The following is a 14,217-nucleotide window of genomic DNA, read 5'->3' as shown; positions in this document are numbered from 1 at the left end:
CCCCCCCCATCTCTCTCTCAGCCTTCTGCCCTCTCCGCTACTGGGAATACAATCATACGTACGAGCACGCATAGTTTGTTTAGAAGCCACCTGCGTGTAGTCACGGCCACTTCGACTGGCTTAGTTACCAAACAGCCACACCCACACGTTGGCACAGTGACCGTCACGTGTAGGCCCTTGTCAACCTCCACGACATTGCCCCCAATCAGCACCTTCACCTCGGCGCGGAAGCGGCACCACCTCTTTCTCTCTCCAGCTTCACTCCTTTCGCCTAGAAAATTGCTTTTCTCCCTCTGTTCGTGCCGCATGCGCGCGTGTGTACCACTAGCCCGTCTCGGCCTCCCTTTATGCCTGCTCGCCTCCCAATCGATCGCGTCGCTCTCGTACACCCAGTGTCTTCCACATCCTTTTCAGTGTTGTGGGGCAGCCACGTTGACGTGCCATGCTCGATAGTGGATATATGCGCGTCGCTGCATACCACGCATCTGCGGATGAAGCCGATGGCGACGAGCTGTACGCGTCTACTATCTCGACCGATTGCTACGGCAGCAGCGGCGAGGGAGCGCCGGACCTCGAGGTAGAGGCTAGCCCCACTCGGCAAGACGGCTCGCCTGGTGTGGAGGCGGTGCGAAGGGACGGGGACACTTCTTACTTCAGTGACTATGCAGAACGGGAAGTGAGGCGCCATGACCAGGCCGCGCTTCTAGCCCAACGGCCCCTTAGCGATGGGGTCAAGGAAGGGGACCATGCATGCAGCCGAGAGCTCCTTCCGCGCCTCAGTGACGACGACGGCGCGCGGCCGGTGACGGGCGCTGCTGCTCAGGGGGGTGTAGGTGACTTCTTCAAGGCCGAATACGAGTCTAATACGAGGAGATATCGAGAAGAATTGTCCCCGGTGCCTGCGGGCACCTTCGACACTGCCGTTTCTTCGGCAAAGATGATGGGGTCCGCCACACCCCTGAAGAGTGAGGGGGGACGCAGAAGCAGCTGGCGGGACCCGCCGAGTGCTTTCTCCAGACCTTTCTTAGAAGATGCAGCCGCCGCCTACTCCAAGCAGCGACAGCTGTCGGAGGACATGCCCTTTCGGCACCAATGGCCGCCAGGCTCCCCTGATCGCACCTCCCGGAGTCGCTTCGAGCGTCGGCCCGACGGACTGCCCTACCGAGGGGGACCTCCTTCGGTCGCTGTGCGCGAAGGCACAGTGGCACCGTCGCCGTCACCAGGGTCAGAGCGGAGCGCTGCCACTTCCTCCACGACTGATCAAGGTGCACCTGGGCACCGACGAACAAACTGCGCCTCTTCTTCTCGTGCGTCCACTCTGGCTACGATCGAAGCAGCGCACGTGGTATCAGTCACAGACGTGTCAACGAATGGCAACGGTAAAGGCTGTGAGGGAGGAAAGGGGGCCTCCGCAACTGCACAGACATTGCCTCCGCGCGAGGTTCCGCGAGGTCATGGCGCTAGTCCCTCGCACTCACCCAAGGGCGGCAAAGCCGCCGCCCACTTGACACCTCCACGCCCTCTTAATGGGACGGCGACGACACCCATGGCTCGACAGACACGCGAAAACGACTCTCTCATGCGCGCCATGTTCCCAGCCCTCGAGACCGCGGTGCAGACGGGCCCGCAGATCCGCGTGGTGCGAGCCCGTCCGCCTCGCGGCGCGCCACTGATTCTTCAGTGCACGGGCCACGTCTCGACTCCAACGCGGACCATTCTTGTCGACCACACGCTGGTGGAGGATGATGATGAAGAGAAGGAGGATACTGTGACAGCTGGTCTCCACACCAGCGCGTACAATGAGACGGGCGACAGATCCAACCTCTCCTCCCCCTCCGCCTCGGCGGATGAGGTGCCGTTGCTGAACGGCGGAGAGCGAGGCGGTAGTGGTGGCTGTGACACTTCGAACCGGCTACACACGACGGGACCCGCCATGCCCCACAGCCGCACCTGCCGAGCCGCTCGCTCTGCAAGTCCGCTGCTTTCACTGACGGACGCTCAGTTCGCTGACGGCGACCCAGCTATATTGGCCCGCCAGCAGCAACCGGAGTCGCGCCACCACGACCTCGGTGCCTCACCCTCTCTCTCGCCCCCGAAAACGTGTGAGGAGGAGGATGCGGACGCGATGCCAGACTTGATCGACTTCAGCGTGCACACCGAGGGACTGGAGCAGAACTGGCAAGATGAGTCTCTCACCCTGTGCGGATACTCTGTGGAGCCGCTCCGTGTGACCCGTGACGCCAGCGCACCGCCTGAGATCTGCCCTCGTCACCAAGTGCCGCCGCGCCACCCCTTTCTCGCCCCCAGCCCTCGTAGTGCCATTGCGCCAGCTGTGGCTTCATCAAATGAGAGCCAAGAACTACCTACGGCCTTGCAGGACGCGGTGCAGCTGCAGGTGGGGGAGGGGGCCCGGGAAAGGCCGCAGGGAGGGGCGCCATCGTCTCGGGACCCCAGCCATCTCGAGCGCGACGGGGTGCAGGTAGTGTCGCGCGAATGTTTGCCGCTGGCGCACACTCACTCGTCATCACACAAGGCGCACCCTACTGGTCGCTTGGTGAAGGACCTCTCACCAGCCTCATCTCCAGGTCTGCATGCTGTGCGGCACCTGATCGAATCTGTCGAGGAGACGCCGGTACCTGGCCGCGACTTTCATCCTCCACCATGGACCGCCGACGTGGCCAGCGAAGGAGCCAGGGCGTGGGGCAATGGGAGCTCGGCGCCATCCTTCATCAAGCCACGTCGTTTCAGCGACACCGTTGAGAGCGTCCAACTCACGCCCTTCTCGTCGGGCTCCGCCTCACAGCTTGATGGGTACGACTCACTCGCACTGCAGCAAGGGCGGAGAAAAGCTTTATGCGCGCTGCTCGACCGACAGACGCGCTCGACAGGCAGCAGCAGGTGTGCTACCCTGTCACACGAGCGCGCCAATGCGCAAGCGAACCTGCCTTCCACCCGGTTCATTGCACCGGCGGCGGACTACGTGGCGACACAGGTGAAGCTCCGAGTACAGCGGCTTGCTGCGGAGGCAGAGCGAGCGAGACTTACCCTGGCGCTGGACGTGTGCGAGGCAGTGCGGCCGCATGCTCGGGACTTGCTTCTCATGCTCCTCCTCCTTGTGGAGGAGTCGAACATGCGGCGCCACCATAGGCAGCGGGGCCAGGTGCGAGGCTGCCACGAGGCGACTTCGACCCACAGAACTTCCCGCAGCTCTCACCAGGACTCGACGGTCTGGGAGGAAAGCCGGGTCACGTACGGTACGTGCGCGGAGGCGGTGAACTGTGTGCTAGAGAGGCATGGCGTGACTAGGGTGCGCGCCACTCAAGATTTATGCCGTCGTGTGGTTGCCTGGAGCCAGCACCACAACCTCCGCCGCCCGAACACTCAGGGTGGGTCTCTGCTAGACTCGCTTCGTGGTACGGCGGATGAAGCCTCTGTGGAGTACGCCGCTTTTGTTTCTTCCGTCATGGAGTTTGCGGCGCAGTGCCGGGCATAGTACGCGCAGGGGGGCGATTCGCTGTTGCTCGCCAACTCTGTTGTGTGTCTTTTTTTTTTTTACAGCCCTCCTTTTCGCTGCTCTTCGACTCTCTCTCTGTGTCGGTGTAGGTATCGATGTCTTCGTGGTCGTCGAGGTGCAGCCGCCCCCCTCCCCAGTCCCAACACGACACATGCACGCGCAGACATACAGGAGCGCGCCCACCAACCTCTTCTTTTTTTTTTGCACGTATGCGAAGGGAGAACCGCAAGAGCAGCAAGGAGCGCTCCCCCTTCCCATATCCGCGCTGTCGCGCCTCCGAACAGAATCACGACGGAGCGTCGCGATGACCCAAGTGCACAGCGCTGCTGGGCTACCCCCTTGGACGACCGCGTCTCTGGTCAAAGAGATGCCCACAACCCTCCTCTACCCCTTTTTGTGTGTTTCCGCACACATACACACACACCAAACATCCCTCTCTTCGCCCCATGGATGCGTGCATCTCCACCCTCTGTGATCGGCTTTGCACAGACACGGCGGCGGGCGGACGAGGGGAGAGGGGGGAGAGGGGGCTTAGGGTAAAGGTGATGTGGAGGGGTGGGGGGAGGCCTTCTTCGGGTTCAAGCTGCCTCATCCCTCGGCCTACGTGCATCCCGCCCTTCCCTCTCCTTCATTCATCACCGCTCGCCTCCCCCACGCATGCCTTTCCCTCTCATCTTTCCCTCTCTCCCCCCTCACCACGTCGCGGCTCACGTGCAATCACCCCCCTCTCTCTTCCGGGTGCGCCTCTCGCTCTTTGGCTCACTCCTTTCGTGGCGGGTCCGCCCCCTTACCGCAGCACCTGAACAGGATTCGCCTCTCCCCCACAGCCTCTTTTTTTCACCCGTTTTTTGTTTTCCTGTTTCTCCTCTCGGTGCCTCCGTGCCCTTTCCCTCCCCTCCCCCGCCCCCGACTCACTCCCACAAAGTTTCAGGTACACAGTATAGTCGCCCCTCCCCCCTCTTACTCCCGAGTGCCACCAAACTGTAGGCAAAGAAGCGCATCGCCGCCACAGCAAACAGGCAACGCTAAGCCTGCAGCCATGGGAGGCAGTTGCCGAGAAGACCGCGAGAAGGACAGTGAGTACAGCAGCCGTCTTCGTGTAAACTTGTCCGAGATCGATGCCATCGACAACAGGGAGGAAACTGCCTACAACACGGATAAGTCCCTCGCGGGGGAGAGCCGCTACGTCCACCCCGATGCGCGCGCGCTGTTCGAAAAGGTGCCGTGTCTGGATAGCATCCCGATCTTCGGCAAGAGCTGCGAGGGCTACGGCCCTCGGTGCACTCTATCGCTTGGTCTCGTGTACTTCCTGAGTAAGGGTGTTGCGAACAATCTGATGGACTACGCGCGCTTCGCTATGTTCACCTCCCGCTTCGGTGTGTCGGGGGTGCGCTATCAGCGCCTGGCCAGCATCGCCAATATGGGCTTCTCCATCAAGGCGTTGGCTGCCATGGCGTCCGACTCGGTGGCGCTGTTCGGCTACACGAAGCGCTGGTACTGTGCGGCCGCCTGCGTCGTGGGCGCCGCCCTCACGGTAGGGTATGGCTGTCTGCCGAAGGCAGAGTCGAGCGCTGACATCGCGGCTGGTTTCATCTTCCTCACGAGCCTCTGCATCGCCAACGTGGACATTCTCTCTGAGGGTCACTACAGCCGCCTCATGCGGCGCCGTCCCGAGTCGGGCCCCTCCCTCGTTAGCTGGATCTGGTGGTTTATCCTGTCGGCGACCATCGTCGCTGCCGTTATCCAGGGCCCGCTCTCCGACAAGCAGCTGCCGCAGGTCGGCCTGTTTATCGCCGCTGCGACTCAGCTCGTCAGCACTGTCTTCTTTGTGTTGAACTGGTATGGTGAGGGGACGAACCGAGAGGAGCAGATGACGGATGCCCTGGCACTGAAGAGGGACCTGAGCCACGCGCTGCGGGAGCGCCAGCTTGCGTCGTCTGCCCGGGCCCCGTGTAGCGACGACCACCAGGGCGGCGAGGCCGACTCCGGCTTCAAGAAGTCTACGCCGGCGGATGCGGCTGCTTACTACAGCGCCGAGGGGGCGCTGATCGACGGCTTCGAGCTTGATGCGCTGCACGGCGACGAGGAGACGGTCGAGGGCGAGGCCCCAATGTTGAACATTCGAAGCTTCTGCGGCGGCAGCATCGAGATCAACACGGACGTCTGCGCACGCAACTGGCGCATCCTCGTGTACAGCTCACTGATGACATGTTCGGTGGTCACCATGACGTGCGTCACCATCCTGGGCACGCGCTGGCAGCTGCTATACGCCTGCGTTGCCGTGGTGTTAGTTTGTGCGACTTGTGCCTTCTGGGCCCTGCCACTCCTCATCGCCAAGGTGAGCGTTTACTTTTTCAGTTATGCCTTCCTTTACCTGCAGCTTCCCGGTGCGCTGGACAGCTTCTACATGGCGTCGAGGGAGTGCTATCCGGAGGGCCCGCACTTCACATATGTGTTCTATAACACAGTCGGTTCCGTGATTGGCAATCTGGCTGGTATCGTGGCCGTCGCGATGTTCCCGTACCTGTTCTCGAAGCACAGCCTCCGCTTCACGCTCATGTTCACGTACTTCATCCAGGTGCTCGCCTCCATCTTTGACATCGTCATTGTCAAGCGCTGGAACCTGTACATTGGCATTCCAGATCACGCCATGTACCTCTTCGGCGACGCCATCGTGTACAAGGTGACGTACTACCTTGCCTGGATGCCGACGGTGGTGTTGCTGTCCCGTATCTGCCCGCGCGGCTCCGAGAGCACAGTGTACGCATTGGTCGCCGGCTTCGGCAACCTTGGCGGCTCCATGTCGAACACGGTGGGCTCCCTTCTGATGGAGTTTAAGTGGCCCATCACGACGACGGGCACGTGCAACTTCTCAAATGTGCCCATGTTGCTGTTGGTGGGCCACGTTCTGCTTCCGTTGCTGATTGTGCCGCTGAGCTTTGTACTGGTGCCGGCTGCGCGCATCTGCGATGACATCGACGTCAGCGGCAACGCCATCAAGAAGGAGGAGACGCTGGACCCCAAGCAGCGCGGCAAGGTCAAGGAGCCCGTTAACGAGTTCCGTCAATAAGGGGTGCAGGAGTGGAAGTGCGGCTGAAAGAGTTCGCGGAGGCTTACAACCCCCCTTTCACCTCTTCTCTCTCTTCATCCTTTTCTCCTGGCCCCCATTGGCACAGCTATCGCAGAGGCCCCGTCGTGTGTGTGTGTGTGTCCTCGGAACAAAACCTGAGGAGACTCAGTGCGCCGCATGGGGCAAATCCAATGTGGGGGACGAGAAGAAGAAAATGGGCACGAGGAGCCTTGAAACAAATTCAAGACGTCGAGTTCAGCACCAGAGACGCACACGTGCACATGCACCCACGTATGCCCACGCCTCGCATGCCCCCCCTTCCCCCCCGACTCCGCCCCCGAAAAAAAATCCACCAAGGAACGTGAAAGGGAGTTGGGGAGGGGGGGTTGCAGGAGCCCTCAAGCGGTTGCAGTTATCGCTGGTATCGCCCTACCACACCCTGCTGCCTGCTCGTTGGCACCCTGAGCGTTTTTGTTTGCTTGCTTCCCTTACCGTTTCTCCTTTTGTGTTTGGCGCGACTGTGGTAAAGCACTTGACGCCCCCCGGCCGCCGGTCTTCGTACATTTTTTTTCCCGTTTGCCCATTCTGTTTTCGTCTCCATGTGGTGCGAATTCCCCCTGGAGGCACAAAGCCAAAGGGCAGTCCCGATCCCCCCCTCTCTCTCTTCCCACTCTTATCCCTCTCACCTTCGCTCTTTCCCCTCCTTTTTTTTCCTGTCTTAGTCGTCGTGGCTCTCCCCTTCTCGCCCCTTTTCCCCCTCCGCTCCCCTCTCCTCGTCTCTATCGTTTCTCTTCGACACCCTTCTTCCCAGAAAGAAATTTCCATCGCTTCCTCCGCACCCGCCCTTCCCTTCCTCCGCATACACCCCATCATTGCCCCTCCCCCCCACCACAGCACCTCCCCTCTTTCCGGCGTACTTCTTCCGTTGGATGGAACAGCTCGTGGCCGAGCGTCGTATCCCCCACCCCCCGCCTGAACAGAGACCATTTCTGCCTGACGCGCTATTCCGTGAGGAAGCAGGTCGATACACATACGCCCCAGGTGCATCGCGGCTATACCCTGGCCGTCTGGGACGAACCGGCTTGCCGTCCAGCAGGGCCGTGCGCATAGCACCCTCGCCCTGCCCCTTGCTCGGATACCTGCTGCTCGACCGGCACCAGGCAAACCTCGGCGGCCGGTATCCCTTCATCCAAAGGGGGCGTGCTCATAGTTCTGCACCAGGGCAGAAGCGGTGAGGCCCGCCGTGCGAGTAGGATGCGCTGCACCCTGCATGCCTGCGTGCCGTGCTCCCTCCCCTCCCGAACGGCTGCAAGCCGCGCCCCTTCTACGATGCGGCGTGAGAGCTCCTCACATTGGACTGTGGAGGACTCGGTGGCGCGGTTCGCGGGTGCTCTCGTCACGCTCTCAGCATCTGCGCCCTATCGGCCCATCGGGCCAGATGTGGGCGATGCCGCATGTCTCGCACCCATGCGCTTTGGGGGGGGCGCTGATGGGGATGCATCCATTCGCGCCTCCCTCAACCACCTCCGCCGACCTGTGCAGATACTTTGGGTGTGAGACGCCGTGCAGGCAACGGCGCTCGCGTTTCTTTGTTGGTGATTTGGTAGTGAAGTCTATTTCATGACGGCGTCACTGTCGTGGAGGTGGGGAAGGGGGGGGACTGTGGACTCGCCGCCCTCACTTGTGCCACGCCGTCGATGCTGCGGAGCGCCTGCTTGGACGGCTTGCCTGCGCGCATGTGCGGGGGCTGATGTGGCGGTGCTCTGACTGCGTGGCAACAGCGGCACTCCGCTTCCTCTTGTATCCGCACGCCTTTCACAGGTGTGGGCGTGCCAGGTGGAATGGGGCCGACGGACAGGCCATCGTTCGAATGCACGCACATGCGCATGCGGCTCATCGCCCGTCGCAACAACATGGAGAAGGGAAAAAGAGAGGATGGCTGTGCATATGTTTTGAATCGTCGCAAGAGTCCGCAGCGAACTGATCGAGAGGTGAAGGTAACCCTACGTGTCCCTGGCAACGAGGCTGTGCGCGCTGTTGCCGAGAGTGCAGGGTCGGGCTCGAAGGATGGGCCGAAGGGAACGGGAAAGGGGGCGATAACGTGTGCCTCCTTGGCGGCATCGTGGTTGCGACTGTCAGAGAGCGAGGAGCTGGCGAAGAGGGGTTCAAACGCGTGCAAGTGTGGTGGGCTGTTGCTCGAGCTCTCTTGCTGCGCACCCTCCTCCCCCTCCCCTTCCCCCCCTCGCCTAATGGGAAAGGGATGTGAACGCCCTTTCACCGGCGAAGGCGCATATGCCACCACACTTTGGAGGAGTTGACCCGTTTTCTGCTCCAATGCCGCAACTGTCATCTCTTTTTTGTTTCTTCCGCCTCCTGTGCACAGCTCAACGCCCGTCCACCCCCCGTACACAGGTCGAGAGCAGCCGTTTACGACCACGCACGTGCTCCCCGGCATTCTTTGCGGGGCCTCCGGCAGGCCTGCCTCTCCTCTCACCCCCTTTTTCTTCCGCTCGTCCGATGGTGCTTCACATCTTCCACGTTGCCGTCGGGGAGAAGACGTTTCAGTTTTCCGCGAACATCGACAAGCTCACACAGGAGACATACGAGCGCGACGTGAACAAGACGATTGAGGAGGTCAGCTGTACGATTCTGGAGCAGCTGACGGGCGAGGATGCGCTGCGCTACACGTGCAAGGCAACGTCAGCGACGCGACTGATTCACCACACGATGCTCTTTGCTGAAACCTTCCCGCCCCGTGTGGAGGATCTGCCCCAGCCAGTGTGCAACTCGGCCAACTGCGAGGCAGTAGCCAAGGCGAGTTACATGATGGGCATGGAGGATGTTACCACGACACAGGGGATGACGAGTCCCAACGGGTGCTTCCACTGCCACAAGGGGGCGCGAGGCAGTGCGACGGCGACAACAGTACCGCTCCAGCGCTGCAGTCGGTGCAGACTGGCAAGTATTGCAGCCTCGAGTGTCAGAAGGCGGACTGGAAGGCTCACAAGCAGGTGTGTGCACCCCCTGGGCGTGTGAGGTGAGGATGGACGCAGAGGGAGAGGAGACGGTAAAGAGATGAATGCGCGTTGTGCCAACGGTCACCCTCACCCGCACATATGCGCGCCCCTCTCTGGTATCTCGCTCCTGCTGCTTGCTGTCGCCTCTTTCCCTCGAGACCGCGCCGCTTCTGCTGCTGCTATACGGCCGATTCCACTGCATTCTGCTCTGCCCATGTTTCCTTGCGCGGAGGGTGGACTTCCTTTACGTGTGTATTTGTGTGGGTGCCACTGCGGCTTCTGTGTAGCATGCGTGCACATGCTCACCAGTGGCTCTGACACACAACCTCATGCAAGAAGATATACGGGTGCGTGGTTGAGACAGGGGAGAGTGAGGGGAATAATCGTGAAGGGCGTTTTGCTTCTACAGCCTTCACTTACTTCTCTCGCTCGCGATCTTCTCACTCTTCCTCTGCTCGTTCGCGTAGCTGCGCCAAGCCCTCCGCTTACAGCTCCTCCTCTGTTTTCCCCCTCTCTCCCCAGCCTTCCCCCCTTTACGGTGCACCTACTGCGACGGAATATGACGGCAGAAGCTGCCTGTGTGTGTGTGTGTGTGATATGTTACGACGGGCGACCAGCGATGTGGTATCAGACCCGGTTCGAATCGTATCTGAGCACACTCTAGCGTAGAGAAGGAGAGGGTGAGAGTGACAGCAGCTCGCTTGTGCGCACCCACGCACGCGCACGCCTACGCCAGTGTGCAGACGTGTGTTGAACGAGATACAGGACATGGACAGATCGCCCAGGGGTAGTATGACGTGGTGCCCAGCTCTAACGCAAAAGAAAGTCCGCGTGGTTCAGCCGCAATGACGTGCATACCTGCGCTTGGATGCGCGTGTATGAGGGGGGCCTCTATACGTGCTGTCTCTCTCTCTCTGGAGGGAGGAGGAGGAGCGTCTCAGCCGTCACCGCCTTCCGCTGAGAAGAAAAGGGGCCGATGAGCAACCGCTTTGCTTTGCTCTCCCCCTCCTTCCTCCCTCCCTCACACGCGCGTGATGCGTACGCGTAGTCTTCCCCACTCCTTCCTCCTTCAAACACTTTGTGTGTCTCCCACATGCACAGCGATACCGGGACATCAGGACGCAGACGAACACACACACACGCATACAGGCGCTTGCACGCACCCATCGACAGCAGCTCAGTTCATTCGCACACGGAGGGTGCGTGCCGTTTTCCTCTTCCTTGCTGTGCTGCTCCGCCGTATTCTTGTCGCTGTTAGCGCTGGCGCGGCGCTCGTCAGGACCCCCTACCCCGCCGTGCCTCTCCCTTTGAGGGCACTGTATTGGGAGCATCTGTCCTTCCTCCTTGTTATTGACCTGAACACCTGCTCTGCTGATCAGTCTTCACGTGGGCCTCTGGCAACGGAAGCGACGTCACGTGCCGCGGCAGCAGCTGCTTTGCGTCGTCTCGTGCGCTTGCCCCGTTATCGGGTCTCCGTACCCCCAGCACGGTTCTGCGGGCAGGCCACGCTGGAGGACGCTGCAGGTGACATCGAGCATATTCAGGCTGCATGCGAAGCCACCGCCTGAGCCTGTGGGGCACGTCTCCGGTCTATTGTCGGGTGATGCAGGTGCGAAGGACTGCGTAGCCGCTTCTCCGCCTGAACCACCGCCTCTTTCCCTGGGGCTAAGTGTCGCCGCCACCACCGCGGCCGCCGCCGTTCTTGCTGCCTCCATCCTTGTAATTCCTGTGGGCTTCGCATGAAGGCATCTTTCTACGCTGTGGCCGTCGGTAAAGCGCGTGGCATTTACTCAACGTGGGCTCATTGTGCCGAGCAGGTGACGGGGTACCCCGGAAGCGTCTACAAGAGCTTCCGGACTTTGAACGAGGCCCGACGCTTCTTGGCTGCGCATCCCCTGCCCGCCACTGTCTCCGCATTGCGCGTTGGCGGCGGCAGCATCTCTGTCGCTGACCCGTGCCCACCCAGACGTGAGGAGGCCGCCTTCGGAAGCAGCGCATTCAAGAGGAGGCCTCAGCGAGAGGCGAGCGACGACATCTTAGCAGGAGAAGAGCAGGAAGCGCGACAGGCGCGGCGCAGCCGCGCCGATGACGCACATAATGCAGCTCATCTGCCCAGATCGTCTTCTACATTGACCTCTCTCTCCCCCGCGACTCTCTCGACGGTAGCCTCGCACGCACCCGCTACCAACGCGGCGGCCCGCTCATCTGATGCTTCCGAGGTGGTTTATGTGGACGGCGCGTGCAGTCACAATGGAACTACCCAGGCGCGGGCAGGCTACGGGGGGTACTACGGTTCCCCGTCAGATCCTCGCAACTTCTCGTGCCCGGTGCCGCTTACAGAGCCGCAGACGAACAACCGTGGAGAGCTTCGGGCCGTCATACACGCGATTGTTCAGTCTTTCGTAGATGCTGGCGCACCCGCACATGCCCTGGAGGAGACTCACTGCGTGGACCCGTCGGCGTGGCCCCTGGGCGACCTCGTGCGACCACTTCCGCATCTCACCATCTACACCGATAGCCGCTACGTTATTGACGGTCTCACCCGGCACGCAAAGGCATGGGTTCAGAACGGCTTTGCGCTGTCCACCAAGAAGCCGGTGCGAAACCAAGACCTGTGGAAGCAGCTGATCCGGCTGCGCGACCAGTACAACACGCTGTACGCAAGACAGCAGCACTGCCAGCGGCAGCGCGCGCATCGATGGTGGGACGGGCACAATGACGAAGAAGATTCTGCGGAGCCGGTGCGTTACACGTGCCACAACACCCGGAACGACAAGAGTGAAGGCATTGAGCTCGTTCACGTGCGAGGCCATTCGAAGGTGCACGGCAACGAGATGGCGGACTCGCTGGCGGTGAATGGCTCGCGGCGGCACACACCATAGGGCTGTGCCTGCGCGCGCGGATGAGCGGCACAGAGAGTGCGAGGTAGCAGTTGCACGCGTGGGCTGGCAGGTAGACAAGCACACACACACACACACAGACACTTGCACGCACTCACGCACGCCCCTATTTCTAATCCCCTCGGCGTTTACACCATGTGTGCTCGTTGAAGTCGTCGGGGGCTGCCTGCTGCTGCAGGATTGAGGCCTGCGGGGCACGTGGGAGTGGGTGCCAGACGCTGATACCGTTGGCAGGCTTCTCGACGTTTCGGATTTTGGTGGCGCATGCGCTATCTTTTCGGGGACTGTTGTGGGTGCCGCCGGGCAGTTTGGCGGCAGCTGCAGAGGAGCTGAGGACAGCGTCGCTATCCCTCGCCTCTGCACTAGTCGCGGAAGACCCTCAGACCTTGTGCAACGCCATCTGCTGCACGAGTGCACCGTCCGCGCATCGAAGTGATGGTACCCGGCAACGACGCGGTGCGACCTTGCGGGCAACTGCACATGCGAGAGGCAGACATCGTGCAGCCACCTCACCACATGTTTCTACGGCAGACGATTGGCTTGTGGTGCGCGCGTCAAAAGGGGTGGGATGCAAGACCGCGCTCTTATGGAGTGCACGACCGCGAAGACAGCAGCGGGCCCAGCCACAGCCTCAAGCAAGCCGTTGATTCCGTGCTACGCTCCCACCGTCACACCAGCTCTCGCGCAAGGAGCAGTGCGAAGAGCAGAAGAGACCGGTTTCCTCTCCGCGCCACTACCGCTGCTGCCATGGGCGGTGCACTGCTCACTTTGCTCCAGCGCTGCCTCTCCCGGCGACCACTGTATCACCGTAGCGGCCGAGTGCCTTCCCCCCTCCCTCTACCCCAGCCAAGTGATCGGTCCCATGAAACGATGCAATGGTACGATTGGCGCCGTGCACACAGAGATCTCGATTCTGCTGGCGGCGCGCAGTATCTGCCTTCTGTCGTCGAGGGTGACGAGCTTGTGAAGCTCGTTGAAGGGGGAGGTGATAAGGGGTGGGTGCAGGGTGGGTGGGGGGGGCAATTGTGGTCGCAGTCGAATGTGTGACGCGCCTCTGCTGTATAGGTCTGGAGGATTTTTTTTCACAATGTGAAAGGGGGAGATGAAGTGAAGGTTGGGGTGGGGTGGGGGAGGGGCTGTCCCCCTCTCCTCTGCTGCGCTCTCTCTGACTGCTGCAGTTGGTGAGGAGTTCAGCGGCATACATGCCAGAAAGAAGGCCACAGAGAGCGAGACAGACAGACGGACGGAGGATTCAGGTGGACCCCTGTACATGCGCGTGCGCCGCTGAAGGCGCGTGTTTGTTCTCCATCTGCGCTGCTGCGGTGCCCCCGCGGTGAGGGGGGGATGGGAGTAGTACTTGACGACGATCATTGTGTACCCGGATGGGTGGCGCTCCCGCCGTCTCCTCAAAGAGCTGTTTTATCCTCTTCCCCCCTTTTTTACAGACAGGTACACACACACACACCACGAGAGACCCGCAGGAGGCCACCACTAGAGTGTGCTTTCGCCAGTTCTCCGCGCCTGGGTGTGGGTGCACACGCATCAGGCCCCGCCCCATCCCCCTTTTATTCCTCCTTCATAGACTTTCAATCTCACCGTACGACAGAGCACACCATCCCAGATATCGAGTGCAGAGGGGCCCCTCGCCCCTCCACACACACACACGCGCGCGCATACAAGGCGACCTATGTTTACGAGCACTCCCACACACTCCTA

The 14,217-nt window shown here is 61.2% G+C and overlaps 4 protein-coding genes across 4 annotated transcripts; all 4 read left to right on the top strand.

Moving 5' to 3' along the window:
- Positions 1 to 442: 442 nt before the first annotated feature.
- LSCM1_07944 (uncharacterized protein) lies at positions 443 to 3,493 on the top strand (the record flags this gene model as incomplete). The annotated part of the gene is made up of 1 exon (XM_067325292.1): positions 443 to 3,493. The coding sequence occupies one exon, from the start codon at positions 443 to 445 to the stop codon at positions 3,491 to 3,493; it is 3,051 nt and encodes a 1,016-aa protein (XP_067181148.1).
- A 5,608-nt stretch (positions 3,494 to 9,101) lies between these two features.
- LSCM1_07943 (uncharacterized protein) lies at positions 9,102 to 9,620 on the top strand (the record flags this gene model as incomplete). Its single annotated transcript, XM_067325291.1, has 1 exon — positions 9,102 to 9,620. The coding sequence occupies one exon, from the start codon at positions 9,102 to 9,104 to the stop codon at positions 9,618 to 9,620; it is 519 nt and encodes a 172-aa protein (XP_067181147.1).
- Positions 9,621 to 11,340: 1,720 nt separating this feature from the next.
- LSCM1_07942 (uncharacterized protein) lies at positions 11,341 to 12,483 on the top strand (the record flags this gene model as incomplete). Its single annotated transcript, XM_067325290.1, has 1 exon — positions 11,341 to 12,483. One exon carries the CDS (start codon positions 11,341 to 11,343, stop codon positions 12,481 to 12,483), a length of 1,143 nt encoding a protein of 380 aa, XP_067181146.1.
- A 453-nt stretch (positions 12,484 to 12,936) lies between these two features.
- Positions 12,937 to 13,548, top strand: LSCM1_07941 (uncharacterized protein; the record flags this gene model as incomplete). The annotated part of the gene is made up of 1 exon (XM_067325289.1): positions 12,937 to 13,548. The coding sequence occupies one exon, from the start codon at positions 12,937 to 12,939 to the stop codon at positions 13,546 to 13,548; it is 612 nt and encodes a 203-aa protein (XP_067181145.1).
- Positions 13,549 to 14,217: the final 669 nt, after the last annotated feature.

This window comes from Leishmania martiniquensis, chromosome 6, assembly GCF_017916325.1.
Source record: "Leishmania martiniquensis isolate LSCM1 chromosome 6, whole genome shotgun sequence".
Lineage (NCBI taxonomy): Eukaryota > Euglenozoa > Kinetoplastea > Trypanosomatida > Trypanosomatidae > Leishmania > Leishmania martiniquensis.
Note: the sequence above shows the minus strand (reverse complement) of the source record. Positions and strands in the feature narration are given on the sequence as shown.